The following is a 17,355-nucleotide window of genomic DNA, read 5'->3' on the forward strand; positions in this document are numbered from 1 at the left end:
AAAACTCCATACAACTGCTAGTTATCTTCCTTCACATCTCTCTTTAAGACTCACTTCTGCTGTGATACCTACAGAACCTGCCAGCTGATCACAGCTAGGCGGGGGTAAGCTAATATTACTGCTACTTACTTGCTTATGATACCTATGGATTGTGCACACAACTAGTCTTTCTAAAACATTCTCTTCTACTTGTTCCCTCCACTTGTTTCTGTCACTCTTTAGGGAAGGACTGTCTGTCTTTTATTATATATGTCTATACAGTGCTTAGAGCCTCTATAGGACCGGTGCTACTATAATACAAATAATAACAGTGATAGCAAGTTAGTCCTAATTTTGTTCTTGTGATTAAATTAAGAATTTCTGTGCTGCTCCAGTGTGTAATTTATTTCTAAGGGCCAGATCCTCAGTTCATGTAAATTGCTGTAGCTCCGTTGTATGCTGATTTATGTCAGCTGGCCCTTAATCTTTCAATATTTCCCACTTAGAATATAATCACAAAACAAAAGCCGTGTTCGTTAAATAACCTATTCTGAAAGGCTGCATTTCACATGGTCCTTTACCACCATTGTGTCTAGGAACTCTGACCCTAAATTTTAAATTTAATAACCAGCCTATTAGTAACCTAAACCTTACCTTAGCGTGGAGCACCTTCATGAGTGCAGGCTTATCTTTGACCTGGGATGTAGTTCAATCTGGCAAATCTTTTTCAAGGCACATAAGTGCTGCAGCACTAAGTATGTTTGTCAGATTTCTACTGAATCAGGATTGGTCGCTGCAGGGGATAAGATAGAAAAAGAGATGCTTCTTTTGTGTGTTGTAAACATAAGCTCCATAAACAAAATAAAGCAATAAGCGTAGTAATTATTTAAAAATATTTTACAATATTTCTGCTCAGTACAGCTATGAAAAGTCTAAAAGAAGCAAAATAAAAACAATTTTCAGTGAAGAAATTGAAGTTCAGAAGTCACCAATAATGGTAAAAAGATCCTAGAAGCCAGTTTAATACCTTGCTCTTCTGTTAAGGAATACTTTCTGCACTAGACTAGTGGAATAGTAGGACTTTTACCTGGCTCTTGTATATGGCATACAGATTTCACTTGGAAGCGTAATTTTTACAAACTGTTTAGTGTTCATGTGTCACTACCACTGTTGTGCCAGATTGCACCTGGCATCGATATAAACAAAGCTTTGGCAAGAATTCTTTCCTTTGGGATGGAGACATCTGATATTCAAGCTAAAAACATGTCAGTGTTTCAAGACACTCCAAATAGCCTGATTTACCAGTATAGTAAATTAACCCGCCTGGTGGAGTGTTAAATGCTTTATTAACGTCAACTGGAGGCGAGGGGGGAAATGGCAAAAACAAACAAAAACACTTCAATAACTTGTTTGTCTAGTATTGGTGAAAGAAATATAGCTAAAGCATGTGAAGATTATGAGATGCTTGGGAGTCAAGAAGGCAGAAGAGAAAAATGGAAACAAGACATTTCTAATACTTTGTTTGCATTCTTTCCATAGAATATACGGTGCCAGAGACCAAAAAGTAGAACTGGCAGGTACTGAATAAAACAAGTTCTATATAAAATGGAAAGGAATCCCCTCAACAAAAATATCTGCCTGAAAGTTAAATTGGGTTAACTAACAAGCCCTGAAAATACTCAACACATCATTGTCTTTAAGAGGAAGGTTCACTAAAACCACTTAAATTCAAGTGGATTTCCTTTGATGGTGAAAGCCATCTCTAGATAAAGAAAATCTAGACAAAAAGGCGATAAACTACTCATATAACCTCCCGAGGCAAAATAGCTGAGCTGAGTATTTGACACACAGAATTCATAGATGGTAAGCTTTTTGAGGCAGGGTCTATCATTCATTATAGATTTAAACAGCACCTAGAAAGTAGGGCTCAAACGTTGTGGCTGTTTGGTGCTGTTGCCATTGTTGTTTAACATTTATATAACTATCACTAGAATAGGCACTTACAAACAAACTGGAGTGGAACAGGAGTGTGTATATGCTGTCTGAGAAAATACAGCATTTGTTCCTTGGAAAAAATTGCTCTTTGTGAATAAATGGACTAAAGCTGTGCCATTTTATTAATATACATTTATGTTCAAATCCTATTCTACAGTTTACTGTAAATAAAATAGACTACCATAATTTATTATTATTTCTGACCACTTGGAAATTGTTACAAAGCTTGTGTTTGAGTGGATGATAATTATTTTTTAGTTGGAAAGGTTGACTGATTTTTATTTGAACGGAGATGGAGGACTTAGCTTATATTCAGACAGAAATTACAGCTGGTCAATGGGAAATGAAAGCTGGCCAAGAAACTGCCAACACAGAATTGAAAGCTGTGAAACCTGGTCAAGAAGATATAAAGCCAAATAAGCAACATATGAAAGATGATCTTAAAGCATAGATCAAATCACTCAGATGGAAATGAGAATTATATTAAAAGAGGCTAGCTGAAGATCATGAAGAGACAAACAAGCAGTGAAATAAGAAAAAGAAGTTGACTGCAGTGACCAAGACCACTAATTTGAAAATAATAGACCTTAACATTTCCAAGAAATAAAAAAGAAAGAAATCTTTGACCATCCTGAAATTTTCTAACAGAGAACTATCCAAGAGGTCCTTCAGATATTCTATTCAAAGTGATTTGCCAGGTTCTTAGGTTATCAGAACGCTTTGGAAGTTAACAATTTGAACGAGGGATGGGAAAAGAAAGAGACTTTGCAAAAGGCACACATTTTACAAGGCTTTTCTATGCTGTAACACAGTGTCCTTGGATGTGAGAGCATTCTGCAGGGCTCAGAGAGGGGAGACCAGACTGTCCCGTCTCAAGTGCTGCAGAAACTTACTGCCTTTGAGGGGAGGTCTTCCTCCAAAGTTTGAGCCTAATGTAACATTGCATGCCAAATTAATGGGTGGGGGGTGGAAGAGGGTGAGGAGTTATCTGGTAACAAGTGGACTAGGTCTGATACTGTTGCAGATTTTATCCACAGAAAAAAAACTGAGTTCTCCAGACTTAGTGCAAGCCCTTGATAAAATGGTCTGAGGGCCAGTCATCAGGTTCAGTTGGTCAGAGTCCAGCTAAGAGCAAGGAGGAGGAGGAAAGAAGTTCACCTGAGCTATCAGAGAACCTGTACAGATTGATGTAGCTGACAGCATAACTACATACCAGAGCATCTACCTGGGATGGACTAGCAATGGGCCGATATATTGGTGCCCAACTGGAGGAGGACTACAAATTAAAATTGACAAATGGAGGCAGAGGAACTTTGTGAGACTGTGCAGCTTACTACAGAACTAGAATTATACAGCAGGACAGAGGTAAAAACAACCACTTCTGAGGAAAGTGGAAGGAAAATCTCCTGAATCTTATTAGTATAATTCTGAATCTAATACTCGTGATGAGAAAAGGGACTCTAATTAGATGCAGGAAATATCTGAGAAGTTTGGAAAAAATGTCACATGCAGTTTGCAAAATAAAATACAATATCAGTTCTGCAATAAAGGGCAATCCTGTCAAATGCTAGTACAGCAATACTGGTTGTCATAAAAGGAAAGCATGCTGATGCATTTAAGGAAAATCAGGACAGATCTTACAGGTGTCTATTGGCAACCCTTCCCCAAGTTCAAGGAACAAGTTAAAATCAAGTCAGAGGGGCAGATCTTTAGTTAGCTGGTATGGCTAGTCCTATAATTTTTGTTTAAATCTAGGTGATTAAACAACAATAAAGGGAGTTTGAAACTGAAAATATGAATTATGCCAGACTTGTGAACACTGACTTGAATTTAAGAACTGGTCTGCAGTTTTTGTACCTGTTTTACCTAAATTGGTTTAAAACCAATATAATTAAATTGAAGCAACCCTATAGAGTGTAAAAAGTTCTTTATATAAAGGTGCTCATATAAATTTACAAGAATAAACTATATTGCTATAAGCAACTCCTAACAGTATAACTGTAACCACACTAGGGGATTGTACTGATTTAACTATTCTGGCTTCTAAACCAATATATTTAAATACATACAAAACTTCTATATAGATGAGTCCTAAGATTTATTAGCACAGATTTGCTACAAATGTTAGAATCCAAAATTGATTGGTGACATTAGTCTCTTATTGACACTGATTTGCAAAGAAGCACCAGCCCATAAATGGAGGAAAATATAGCTTAAAAGCTGAACCTGTGAAATTTGAGTCTGAGGTGTGAGGGACTGATACAATAAATGAAATTAATATATTTTGGGATTTCAATGTATCTAACACCGCCAGTATAAGGTTCTGCAAATGCCAGTAAAAGGTTCTGCAAATTCAGTCCCGGGAAATTCCCATGAAAGGAGTGATACAGATGATACAAAAATTGTATAAGTAACTAATCAGCAGTTTAGCTAGTTGTCCTACTCCTGGGGCCAAAAGCATCTTCTAAGTACTGTGTATGCTTAAGTAACTTTCCAGCAAAGGAAAAATAGTAGCTGGGGAGGCCTGTTTTGAAACACAGACTCCTAGTGATTAGTGATTCTAGCTGCTAAAGTTGAAACAAGCAAGAATTCTAATGATGGTAACAACTGTAAGAGAATCTGAAGTGACTCTAATGGGTTCACTCTGGTGAAACCAGAAGCTGGGCTTTCTTAGTAGTAAGATCATACTTCTGGAATTCACTCTCATCTACATTTAACTCTGAACCTGGCTGCTTTTACAAACATATTCAAAACACACATTTTTGCATTAAATCTGAAATCTCAGGTACTTAAATGACTGGCCAGGTATCTCATTCTACTGTGACTTACAACTGTGGGATGTAAATTGAGAACAATAGTTTATCTACTTCATTTACTAGGACAGGTACATAAACCTATCTTTAAGCCATGTAAAGTATGTCCAGATGCTATAGTAACTAATGCCCTGTAAAACAATGTAATAATTTAAAAAATAGATTCCATCAAAAGGAAATTCACAGTTAAGATAATTCCTGAGGAAAAAAGGGATGAAGTAAAGCTCAAAGAATTTACTGGATTTATTCCAGTGCAGAGAGGAATATTTAAATGAGGACCAGCAGAAAGTTTTGAAAAACTGTCAGATAAACAATCAAAATTTGTTACCTCCTAGTCCATAAGATGTATGTAATTCTGCCCTGCTAATATACAACACACAAAATTGGCACTGGGGAGAGTTGTCCTATCAAGCAGTCACCTCATCAGCTGCCAGTCTCTTATAGGAGAAGGCTTTCAATCGGTTCTTAGGCTTTGCTTATAGTTCTAGGCAGGGAAAGAGATTGCATCATCAGATTTTGTTTGGCGTATAGAAAACCAAATGAAATTGTAATGAGAGATTCTTACCCTTTGCCATGAATGGTGAACGATAGGATTAATTTTGTTTTACACACTAGAGGCTCAGATTGTCACTGCTTGTTTAGGGAGATGCAGTTTGCTGCACCCCCGAGATGTTCATGACAGTGAAGGGTGGATGGCACTGGCCCTGTAGTCCCTCCATTCAGAGGTTCTGTGAGGGGAGAGCAATTTTAAGTTGTCAGTGGAAGTCTGTAGGAGCCCTGTCAGCAGAGGCTGCCCAGAGGATGTGCTAAACCTAATGTTTCGGATGCACTGGCTCATAGCAAATGGAACTTGTGGATTCCTTGCATCACCACAACCCCTCTCCAAGTGGATTTTCCACCATATGGAGCCCTGGATTACTGAGGTAGAATCCAGCTCAGTCTGAATCTGGCCCTGAATCTTCATTAAAGTAACTATTAACAGAGAAGTAGATCCATCAGGCAGAGAGAGGTCTTCTTTTGAAGTAAGAGAAAGGCTAAGCAGTTTAAAGTAATGCTCTCTAGATCAGTTTCCCACACTATGGTCAGTGGAGAGCTGGCTGGTCACATGGTACTGGCTTCTACTTATTTCAAGATTCTAAACTGAATTAAGACAACTAAAATTATGTTAAATACTTTCCTAATATTACTCTTCCATGTAAGCAATTACTGTAGTTGTCACAAGGATGTTATGAGACTGTGAAAGGAAATTCAGGTGAATTATGTGATCACAAAAAGGAGAGCGAGTGGTCCATGAGAAAATCTCTGTATTAAAATGTTGGCCATACAATGAAAATCCTGTTCTAGATTGTACAACATTCCTTCTGCTTTTGAACAGTACTCTTGCAGGGAGTACTGCATAGTAAGCCTCTGTCAGCCTATTATATCCAAAAGACCTGTTGGTGTTTGCTAAATTCTTTGAACAAGACTCACACATTTACAGATTGACAGTGATAAACTTACAAATGTGAATTTGAAATTAAACCAAGAAAATAGGAACAGTTTGAGACAGATGTGATTTCCCTTGGCCACTTATCAGGAAGAAAAATATGTCCTCTGATTAAAAATAACAATAGAGGCAATTCAGAGCTGACTGCCTCCCTAAACACTCAGATGTAAGGAGTTTTATAGGGCTCTGCTCCTGTTATTAATTGTCATTACACAGTTTGCCAATATAGAAAAACCATTGCATAAATTAATAGAGTAAGGAAAACTGGTTGGTTGTTCACAGAAGTGTGAATCAGCATTTGTAGAGTTCAGAAAAGCACATGTGACTGGTCCAAGTGTTGGCTTCACTTTGTTTCAAAACACCTTACTTGATAGAGACAGATTTAAGTATTTATACATTAGTGGTAGTTTTGTTTCAAGAAAGAGAAGGAATGGGAAAAGTAGTGGGTTAATACAGCCAGGCTTAATACAGCTGCAGAGAGAAATGTTTGTGCCACCTGGAATAGTTTTTTGGCAACTATTAAAGCTATTGACCATTTTCGTGTATGAGAGGAAATTGTAATCAGAGAACATGCATCTATACAATGGTTTCTTTACATTCAAGAATTTTAAAGATAGTAAACTAAACAGTTATGGAAATTACATAAGGATGGTGGACAAATCAAACACAGGCGGAAGCATGCTGACATTTTGTCTAAAGCTAGGTGTTGTGTGGAATATTTCAGCTAGTGCTTTTGGCAAGAAAGCATTATATTGGACCAGGGCTGAGCCCAGTTTTTACCAGATATTATGTCCACCATGTGTGACACACAGATCAAGAGCAAAATAATAGCTCAAAGGCAAGATACTAGGTATCCACAATCTCTCCTGAAATACCCCAAACTGAACTGTCAGCTAGAGAGTTAGGAACCTACAAGAAGTAGATTTTCCCAACCCCAAGCAAACGTCTCTGAAATCATCCCCTGCAGGGTATGATCTGTTCTTGGGATTTCAAGAGGATAGCATCCCATCCTGATTCTCTCTCACCCTTGCACAAGGGGATACTGTGGCCCTAGGGCGGTAGTAATCACTGCAGCCCCAGCAGAGAGAGAGAGAACAGGTCTGGGATGAATGATGGACTGTTTGGGCATTCAGGATGCCCATCACTTGGGTTTCCCCACCACTGATCAGCTCCATGGCTCCAGCCTGCAGAATGGGTGCAGGTTCCCTCCTCCCGTCGCTTCTGCAGCAGGCCGACTCTTCCTCAGCATCGGTTAGTCTGGTCGACAGAGGGTTCTGCAGCACTTGTTAGCGCTGATGGGCTGGCTATTGCTGAATAAACAGGGATAAGGACTTTGACCGTCTGTGTTCTCTGCTTACGGTTTGAGGAGAATCACGGAAGCATCTACCTTTTTTTGTAACAGATGCGTCGTATAATTCTAGTTTCCCAGTTGCTGTATTTCCCCTTCCATCTAGTATTTTATTGGCCTTTAATTATTTCCTTCACACTGTGTTTTCCTCATTTGCCTATATTTATTATTTCTTTTTGGTTTTGAACATTTTATTAAAATAATGGAAGAGATGACTAAATGGCTGTTTAGAACATAATCCTTCCCTGGTCTTTGAGACAGTTGATCTGTCCTTCACTTAAAATAATTGCATCAACAACCAGCTCATGGAGCAAGTCACTTTTCTCTTGCTAACATTTAATTTAGCTAGAGTGCCAAGTACTCTGATATATTTATTAACAGTGTCAACAACAAAAAATGCATTTTTAATTCACAGTAACTGATTTTAAAAAGCCTAGTTGTAAACATTTTCATTTTTAACTTGTTATATATTATACCAAGGCAATATTTTTTAAATAAAAATAATTCATGAGGACATATGGTTGAGTTCCTGTGTCACTGTAAATAAACATGTTGCCATGTTTCATTATTGATTACATCAGAGAGAATTTTTTGTTGCATCATTCCATCATGCAGCAGCTCATTCATACTGTCCAGGAAGACTAATTAACACTAATGCTTGTAAAGAATTTTCATTTGTGATGCTAATCTGTCACACAGTGAAAAGCATCCTCAGAAAGCTGGAAAAAAAGTAAAGAGAGTACATCTTGCAGCCACCTGAAATTAGTGTTAGTTTGATTTGTTTTAATTGAAAGGTTGTTTACATCTCTTTCATAAGTGTTTATAAAAGTTGGCATATAGAATCTAGTCCATGAACGAGGAGGCTATTCTAGCTTATTGGACCTATCGTACATAGAAGTTTATTACAAAACTGGTCAATACTGTTGGTACACACAGTCTAAATGCATAAACCAAAATATATACAATGTGCACACACACAAAAAGTGCTATATGAGAGCAAAGTATTGTTATTATTACACATAAAGAGAGATTTAGGCTACGTCTTAAGACTACTGGCATGTTTGTATACACCTCATCATAGTGATCTCTAGTTAAAAGGCCACATTGCTTTGATTATATGAAATATATAAAAGTCTGAAAAACTATTTTACACACAATTTGTAAAAATATTTAAATCACTTGCAGTAGTTCTCTCATCAGCAGCTATCCTGGCTCTGCAGAGTTTCAGCAAACTTACATAGTCCAGCATCCATGAAGCTTAATCAGGATTCATAAGCCCTGGGTTCTGGGCTGCTGGCCTTGCGGAATTTAGATTCTAATTTTCTGGTTCCCTCACTTTTGTGGAGGCTCAAGCCAAGCCACCTCCTGACAGTCATATATGGAAGTTGTCCAACTCTGATGATGTCAGGTGGATTCCACTGGGTATCTTCAGGGAGTCCACTCATGTACACACTGGGGGGGAGGCTCAGTGAGGCTAAATGGCAGCAAGCAGCTGCCAATCAGCCATAGAGAGCTTTAAAATATATTGTCCTTTTAAAAAAAGAAAAAAGTATGAAAAATGCTGTTCAAGAGCGTATTGTTGGATCATTAGAAAGAAAAACCATTTAACAAAATGCTGTGTGCCTAAGGGCTTTAAATTTCCTAGCAAAGCACAGTTAACTTTACAAGTTAGTCCATAATGCTGGTTATTTCAATAATTTGCTTCAGTTTTCAAGTTGATAGACCACAGAGAGCATATAAAGACACTTAGCAGAGCAGAGAGAAAGACAGTCAGATACTATAGATGCATACAGTAAGAAGAATCACTGTGTTCTGAAGAATATCGCGATCAGAAAAGCGAAAGGGACAGTGTAAAAGAGGAAGGGCTTGAAAAAACAAATGATTAGAAAAAAGGCTTTTAAGGCTTCAGGGAAGAGGATCTAAGAGAGAAGGCAGAGTATTGTATTATCAGTAATTATCTAAATATTTATTTGCCTAAACTGCAAAGGAAGATTAGAAATGCATAGATTCATAGATTCCAAGGCCAGAAGGGACCATTGTGATCATCTAATCTGACCTCCTGTGTAAAACATACAGTAGAGGTCCTTTCTCCTCTTACAAGCCTGGCAATGCAAATCTATTCTTTCAGAGGTTGTTCAAATCTTGGACTGGTGCAAAATAGAAAATAGGTATTATGAACTATGTCTACTGTTTTCAGAAACATTCAGCAGATAAACAAATTGTTCTGCATTGATGTTTTTCTTTGCTTCCTTGAAAATGAATATGATTTTCTGTTCTACTCCATTCTCTGCTGTAAACCTGAAACCAAGAGGCCTAATGTTTCATTTTATACAACTATCACCTCTGTCAAGGAGTCATGGCTTGTAAAGAAATTCAAATTTTCCATTTACATAAACTAATTTTGCCAGAGTAACATTCATTATTATGAATATTCAAGGACAGTTCGGCGAGTCAAATCTGGAGAAAGACAAAATCCAGATTTGTGCGGCATGCACTAATGAAAGTAACAAAAGATTCCGCAATGTCAAGTTGTATGAACAAACCACTACAGGGAAGTAAGGTTAAATCATAATTGCATGTTTTTAACCATGTCAATAGTGTCACAAAACATAACTCTAACTGTGACTATAGTGTTTAATTTTTCTGTTGCTGTGTGAAACATACGAAGTTATTATGACTGTCGTGAGGACGACACATTCTGGTCTGCCATTGTAGCAGATCAGATTTTTGCATTTCAGTATGAAGCGTTACAACGAAGAGATGGTAACAGAATAATGTCTCAGACATCAGTTTTAACATATTTTCATGTATTTCTTTGACTTTAACCTCTTCTTCATTTTATTTTATATTTATATACATATTCTATCTTTACATTAAGGGCTGGAGGTCTTGAGAAAAACTGACGAGGGTGTCCAGGAAGATGAAGTGAAATAGAGATACAACTCACAAACAACAAGACATATTTATATGGATACATGTCTTTTCCCCCAACCTCCCAAGATGATGCAACTCTAACAATTATAATAATGGAAAATTTGCTTGCAGAATACATTATCAAATTCAAAAGAATATAGAAAATATAACTCTTCACCTTGTTGTCCTAATACCAAAATTTCCATAATCCAAATATCTTTGTTTCATTATTTCTTTATTAATGTTGTGTCCAGGGTTTGGGGTGGTTTTTTTTTTTTGTTTTTAGTTCCATGACATTTCTCCCATTTCAAAGCTGAAATTTCTATACGTTGACATATAACTTAAAATACATAAAATAAAAAAGGGTACTAATTCAGATGTTCTGAAACTGTGATAATGCTATTATATAAGTCGTTTTATTTAGGTGTGTTTATACTTTATAGTTTTATAAATAAGCCCAAGGGGCTCCTTCTTAGTTGTCACATTCTTCCTTGAATCTCGTATTCTGTCTGTCTTATCCTATCCGACAGTAGAATTGATGCCGCACTAATCCCTGGAAGTTTGGAACTAATGAACTAACTGCTGAGCTGCCGCCACGGAGCTTGGTCCCAAACTATACTGTACTTCACACTCGATTTATTCTCCAGATGGCGAGACTGTGCAGCCCTGCCGCGAGGGACCACCTCTTCCACTGGAGTGTAAAAGTGGACGGATGTTGTTTTCTTTGCAGATTTGATAATTCAGAGCTAGAAACTTGTGAAGATGATTAGTTATTAGCTTTAATGGGTGCCAATTGAACCAACTGCACGCATATTCCCTTCTTTAATTTCAATGTCTCTGTGTCTTGGTGATGGTTGATTTATCTGCAGTACTACATCACTGAAACCTTTATCTTCCCAATTTGGTAGCAATACACGGCAACAAAAATCAAACTGCCCTATGGAGAGTCAAATATTAGAACAAATATAATAATGTGCTTATTAGCCACTGTCTCTACATTTAAATATGCACAGAATGGATTATCAAATGAAAGTCATAACTCTGATATACTCTAGTAATATCATTGTTTACAAGAAGGAGTGTCAGTCATCTTTCTGTCTCTCTCTGGTTTATAAAACACCCAATCAGTGTGGAATCCAGATACTAATTGGGCTACAATAATCTCAGACTACCTTGGGAGGGAATAATCTATTAAATGATCAGGTTTTCTCCTTTTTTATGCATTCATTCATTGAAGAGAATTATCTTATGGTATAGCGCTGACATAAAGAACAGAGCAAATTTATTTATCTAGTCTGACCATTTGTAGTAGGGGATTGGTGAAGTCTTTGGAAGCAGATTTATTGTTGCATCAAGGGCCTATGTATAACCTGTATGTATGTATATTATTGCATCAAGTACAAAAGTTTTTCTCTATTATTAAAAATTGAGAGTAGTTTAACTAAAAGGTTGAGCTTTTGCATATATTATGTTACAATATTAGAGACTATTTTAATGCATAATGATGCAGTAAAAACTCTTCCCTTTTTCATCCATATGTTTTATGCTCTTTTTTTTCTTCTTTTTCCCCCCCTATTTACCCATGAAACATTTTGTAGTAATCCTGTCTATGGGCCTAATCCTACACTACTGAAGTCAGTGGGAGCTTTTCCATTGTTTTAAGTAGGGATAGGGTATCCTGTTCGGGACTGGCTGTAATACCTGGAATCTTCTGGGTAGCTGGTACCTATCAGTCTGGTCCATAATTAAAATGTACATGATTGAATCATGATTTGGAGACCATGAAGGCCAGATGTATTTCATCAAGGGAGAGAATCTTCTTCATTGCTGGGGAATCTCTGTCTCTGAAGCAGACAGTACTAAAATGTAATGGTTCTAAGAAAGTGAATCTGTTCTCAACCCAACAGATGGCACGCCTGTGTTAGCAAAACTGTAACATATTTCTCTATTACAATATGAAAAAATAACATCCTTGTTGGTTGGTATAAATTCAGTGATGTTATTGGTTATTTTGGGATATGTACCAAAGGGCTGCACACTTAGTTTATGTAAATTACGAAAAGCAACAGCCTGTTAATAAGTGTTTTGTGTGGAAATATACCTAGAAGGACATGATCTGTCTTTTTATGGGATGGGCGTTTACAGCCTGAGCGGAAAAACAACTAACAAGAATGCCTACTGCTCATTATTGTAATTTGGAAAAAAATAATAATCAGATTGTATAGTTTTCCTGTAATATGCCCTCATTTAAAATTGGATGCTTCTTTAGTGGACAGTTTTGGAAGATCTTTATTTTGCAAAGTGGATCATTATGTACTGAAACTGTGACAATCTTATCTGACATTAGTCAAGAGCATAAATTGGTTTGGAGAATGTGTTTTTAAACTATCACTCTGCACCAAATCCCAAAACTTTCAGACCAGCTAAGAAACCAACTCTTGCTGCTCTGACAGTGAGAATTTAGTGGGATTTGTATTAGCCAGTGATGACATCACATAACGCAATTTGAAGAAGACAAACAATTATAGGTGTCTTTTGGAGCTCTCTTTCAGCTGAATATGTTTTAATAAACTGTGTGTACCTGTGCATTAATTTCATAATGGCAGCGGCTAGAATTAATTCACAATAGCAGTAACATTTCTGATTGTATTTATATTTTAATGAAATGACCTCTGAATGTAATCTTGTATCATAGCATAGGGGTGTCTCGGTCTGTATATATTGTCCTTTTCTGTCCTGCTGATGATGGGCATATGTTAAAATCTTTGGAGAAATGTGGATGATAGTACCAAGCTGAAAGCTGTTTGATTCAAGTTTCATTAACCTTCAACTTCATTATTCTTTCACTTTAACTGGTGAGAGTAATCACTTGCTTCTGTCTAAACTTATCCTAATTATTGGCAGTCCAAGCCTTGTAAATCAGTACACTGCAGTGCTGTCTTAAACTGGTTTTGAAGACCTATTCTGATCTGACCTGACAACTGGAAGCTACTGTTTCCTCACACTCTTTAACTCGGACCACATTTTGAAATTTCTTCTGCCTCTACTCACAGGCAGAGATTTGTATCCGTCTGGTTTAAATCTACTGTCATGTGTTGTCTCGCTGATTGGTATTAGTCTCGTTATTAACTTTGATGATTTTTTTCTGAGTTTGCCTGTTTTCTAGATAAGTATTTCTGCTCAAATGGCTGTATATTGTTAAAACTGTTTTTTTTAAACAATCATGAGTCAGAAGCTTTAAAGTTTTATTAGTACCATAAAAACTCTTCACAAATGAAACTACTTTTGATAAGTGTTCATTTTGACAATGAGAATTTGTTAAGGGCTGTTGGCAAGTTGAAAGAATTTGTTTTTGAAACTGAAATTGGCAGGAAGTAGTGAGCTCAAGTGCTTTCTTTTTTTTCTCCTTCCCTTTTTTCTTGACGCCAATAGAAGTGTTTCATTTCAGCAAAGGATTTAAGCATTCTGAATGCAAATCAAGTATTCAACAGATTTATAAACTTTCCTTCCTTCACCATTTTGTGAGCAGTGTGTCAATTAGAAAATGTGTGTTTGGAATTTTTATTTTTGCTGATAATATGGAGTATTTTCTTATTATCAGTCACAGTTTCCAGAAAAATCTGCATATTATTTTGGGTTACATGGTATTATTTTCATGTCTGAGCTGTCTATTCAATTGCAAGCATTAATACAGTTTAATGGATAAAAAGGGTGATTATACAGCAAGACAAAAGAAATATACATATAAGTCCTTATATACTCATAACCATGATTTTATTATGATCCATAAGAAGAATACAGGTGTTAATTGGAAATATTATTATTTTATGCAATTCTCGTATTCCATTTTTGGCTATGTGGAAAGTATGGGTGTAAAAAGATGCCAGTTTAAGGATCTATGTTCGTTAGACACGTTGCAATACCTTTAAACATGAATGTGATATTTTCTTCAAGTACTGTAGTAGTCCTATTATTAATCAGATCTGAAAATTGGATATTTACTGTTAGTTGTAAAGAAAGTGCTAAAACTAAAATTCTGAGGTACTGGCTATGAAAGGTTTAACAAAAGGCAAACAGTAATGGATATTGTGGAAAAAATAGATTTTTATATTGTTGGTTCTATTTTTTTCATCAGTTTGACATGTTTTCTGTTCGGCGGGTTTTTCTGTCAATAGAAAATAAGCTTAATTTTTTTAAACATTTATATTCTAGGCAGAAGCAAGGCTGACAGTTGTGAAAACACTCAAAGAGGTTGAGTTTGGCCAGACTGAAAAGTGTGTTAGGATCAATTCAGTGTCCAGTGGTCTTGCAGAACAAGATCTTGAGGTCCTTTTGAAGTCCAGTGTTCTTCCTTCAAGCCTGATGCTGCCAAAAGTTAAAAATGCTGAGGAAATAAGATGGGTGAGTAGTTACCAAATTGTCATAATCTTAGCTTTTGATTGAAGACCTTGGGCCAATTTAGGAGGAACCATTGGGACCAATGAGCTAGCATTCTGAAGAATGTTGCTGTTATCATGGGACAGTGTTGGTGTCTGGCTAAGAAAACGGTGTAACATTTCCATTAAAATGTGCATAGGCTGGAGTTGCACACCGAGCATACATAGCAACGTTAGTTTTTAAGGAAAACTAGTTTTCTTAGTACTTCAATCAATAAAAAAATCAATATCGATGTTACAGTATATTATCAAAACACAGAAGAAAATGTATAATAATTTAACTTTTTCCATTGTACCAAACTCTGAACCTTCACTGATACCTTAAAAGATTGTCTATGCCAATATGTTTTATGTACATGCCTGGAAAGTTATAGATGGAGAAAACATATTAGCAACATATGAAAAAATGGAGTGGGGGAGGAAAAGGTCACTTCTTTGGGGCAACTAGAGGAACAAACAGGAAGCTTTTAACTAGTGTTTTTAATTACCACAGATATTATTTCCTGAACAGTTCTCTATTTCTTCCTTTTTAATTGCTGACAGGTGTGTTTGTGTTTCATGAATGACTTTTCAGCCAATAAAAACCTGAAATGTAAATGGCTGGCATGTCAAATTACTTAAGAAAACTTTGAAATAGGTCTAATTATGCTATAATTGTTTTAATTGTTAAGAAGAGGTGCATTTTATTTAGAGATATCATTATTTCTGCAAAACATCACTAAAGGAATAACGTTTCATTATGCAGTTCTGTACTTTTGAAAACCACAAGTGTACGGAATATCTAAAATGTATGTGAGCTGTGATGAAAGATGTATTGGTACCTAGTTTAATCTCAGCATCTAACTTTGATCAAGCCTTTAACATAGTATATGTAAATACAACTAAACAAATATGTTAGCTATATTACAGTACTTGTCCATTTGTAATAGTGTACCGTCAGTCTCCCCTGTTTCCAGTGGAGGTTATGTCCCCTTACACCACCATTTAGTTAAAGTAACTAGAGAATACCTCTCAGGATTTACAACCATGTAAGTGTTAGACATAGCTTGTCATTTATGAATATTCATGCTTCCAAAATGGCAGGGCTCTCACTAGCACCTAATATGTTTTACATTGGTATGAAATCTGAAGACTTTGTCCCTCCCATCCCCCAACTTTTCAAATGGCTAATTTTCATACCTAATATCATCCTGTTCGAAAATAAAATAGCACTAGCTTACATCTTACTGTCTGTACTTTGTTCTGTTGCATTTTGATAAATCTTTGAACACAGAGGATTTGTTGGATTTAATAACACAATTTAATATAATGTTTAATTTTTTTAAATAACAGAAGCCTTTCACTGTTTATTTTTCTGCTCATTCTTTTTACATGAAACATAAAACCTGGAGGCTGGTGCACAACTAAAAGATGGGCTTACTTGTTTTCTTTTGTGTGAGAATCTCTTGCTTTCCTTTTGTCCCTAGTATGGGTACTTGTTTGACTGGCATGGCTTATTGGACTATAACAAGCGTAACTCTCCCTCCTTTGTCATGGGACAATTCTCCCACAAATCCTGAACAGTGTGCATTCTTCCCAACACACTATTGGGTGTGCACTGGAATTGAAAGAATTGCTGAGGCCTGCTACTTCATCCCCTCCCCAATCTTTGTTTCCCCCCACTCTCTCCTTTTTTCCCCTCCCACCCTCCCTGAAATGAACACTTTACCAGGCCGGAAACATTTAATCGTCTCCTTTTGAAAAAATTAATTGAAACTTCTCCACTAGTTACCTTTTGTATTGGTGCTTATAACAAATTATAAAAAGAAAGAGGAAGGGGACAGTATTTAATTAAAAATTCTCTCTCTTTTTTTTTAATCTTCAAAACAAAAGATATTAAAATGGAGCGGGTTTTTTTTTAAAGAAACCTAACAAGGTGACTATTAAAATGTTTTAAATCTAAAAAGAGTTCTTCCATTTAAACCTTCAGCTAAGTTATAAAACCCTAGCATCCATTAATATTTTTTTATTTAAAAAAATCAAAATCATATAGAGATCTTCAGAACTAAAGCTGAAATGATTTTAATACACTGCTGCCAGTGTTCATGCTCTGACCTGTATGAAGTTTACTATTTTCTGTTGCTCTACCTAAGACACTGTACACGTATGCATTTGAATTGCAGTGATTTTCTTAATGCTATATATTTTAGCTGACTTCTTTTCTCTGGGGAAAAGTTACAGAAAAGATGATGATGATGCACAGAAAAAAGTGGGGATGGCAGAATTGTTCATCGTGAAAAGCTGTGATTTATTTTGGCTTAATTGTAAAGTTACTGCAAATTGCTCGAAAGCTTTTTAAAGATCTCAGTGATTAGATTTTCCTTTCTTTTGGGGAGGGGTGAAGCG

At 36.3% G+C, this 17,355-nt stretch overlaps 1 protein-coding gene and 1 long non-coding RNA gene across 4 annotated transcripts in view; one reads left to right on the top strand and one right to left on the bottom strand.

Annotated features, from left to right (window-relative positions):
* CLYBL (citramalyl-CoA lyase) overlaps positions 1-17,355 on the top strand; it is a 231,064-nt gene that overhangs the window by 186,424 nt on the left and 27,285 nt on the right. For both annotated transcript variants that reach the window (XM_078853426.1, XM_078853428.1), the window contains exon 4: positions 14,747-14,935. In XM_078853426.1, coding sequence (XP_078709552.1) covers positions 14,747-14,935 — 189 coding nt within the window. The remainder of the gene's footprint in view (positions 1-14,746; positions 14,936-17,355) is intronic.
* Positions 1-17,355, bottom strand: part of LOC140913033 (uncharacterized) — a 105,983-nt gene that overhangs the window by 79,480 nt on the left and 9,148 nt on the right. For both annotated transcript variants that reach the window (XR_013636008.1, XR_012159447.2), the window contains exons 2-3: positions 8,859-9,151; positions 634-772 (exon numbers count right to left, since the gene is read on the bottom strand). This is a non-coding gene — a long non-coding RNA (uncharacterized LOC140913033). The remainder of the gene's footprint in view (positions 1-633; positions 773-8,858; positions 9,152-17,355) is intronic.

Source organism: Lepidochelys kempii, chromosome 1 (genome assembly GCF_965140285.1).
Source record: "Lepidochelys kempii isolate rLepKem1 chromosome 1, rLepKem1.hap1, whole genome shotgun sequence".
In the NCBI taxonomy this organism is placed as follows: Eukaryota; Metazoa; Chordata; order Testudines; family Cheloniidae; genus Lepidochelys; species Lepidochelys kempii.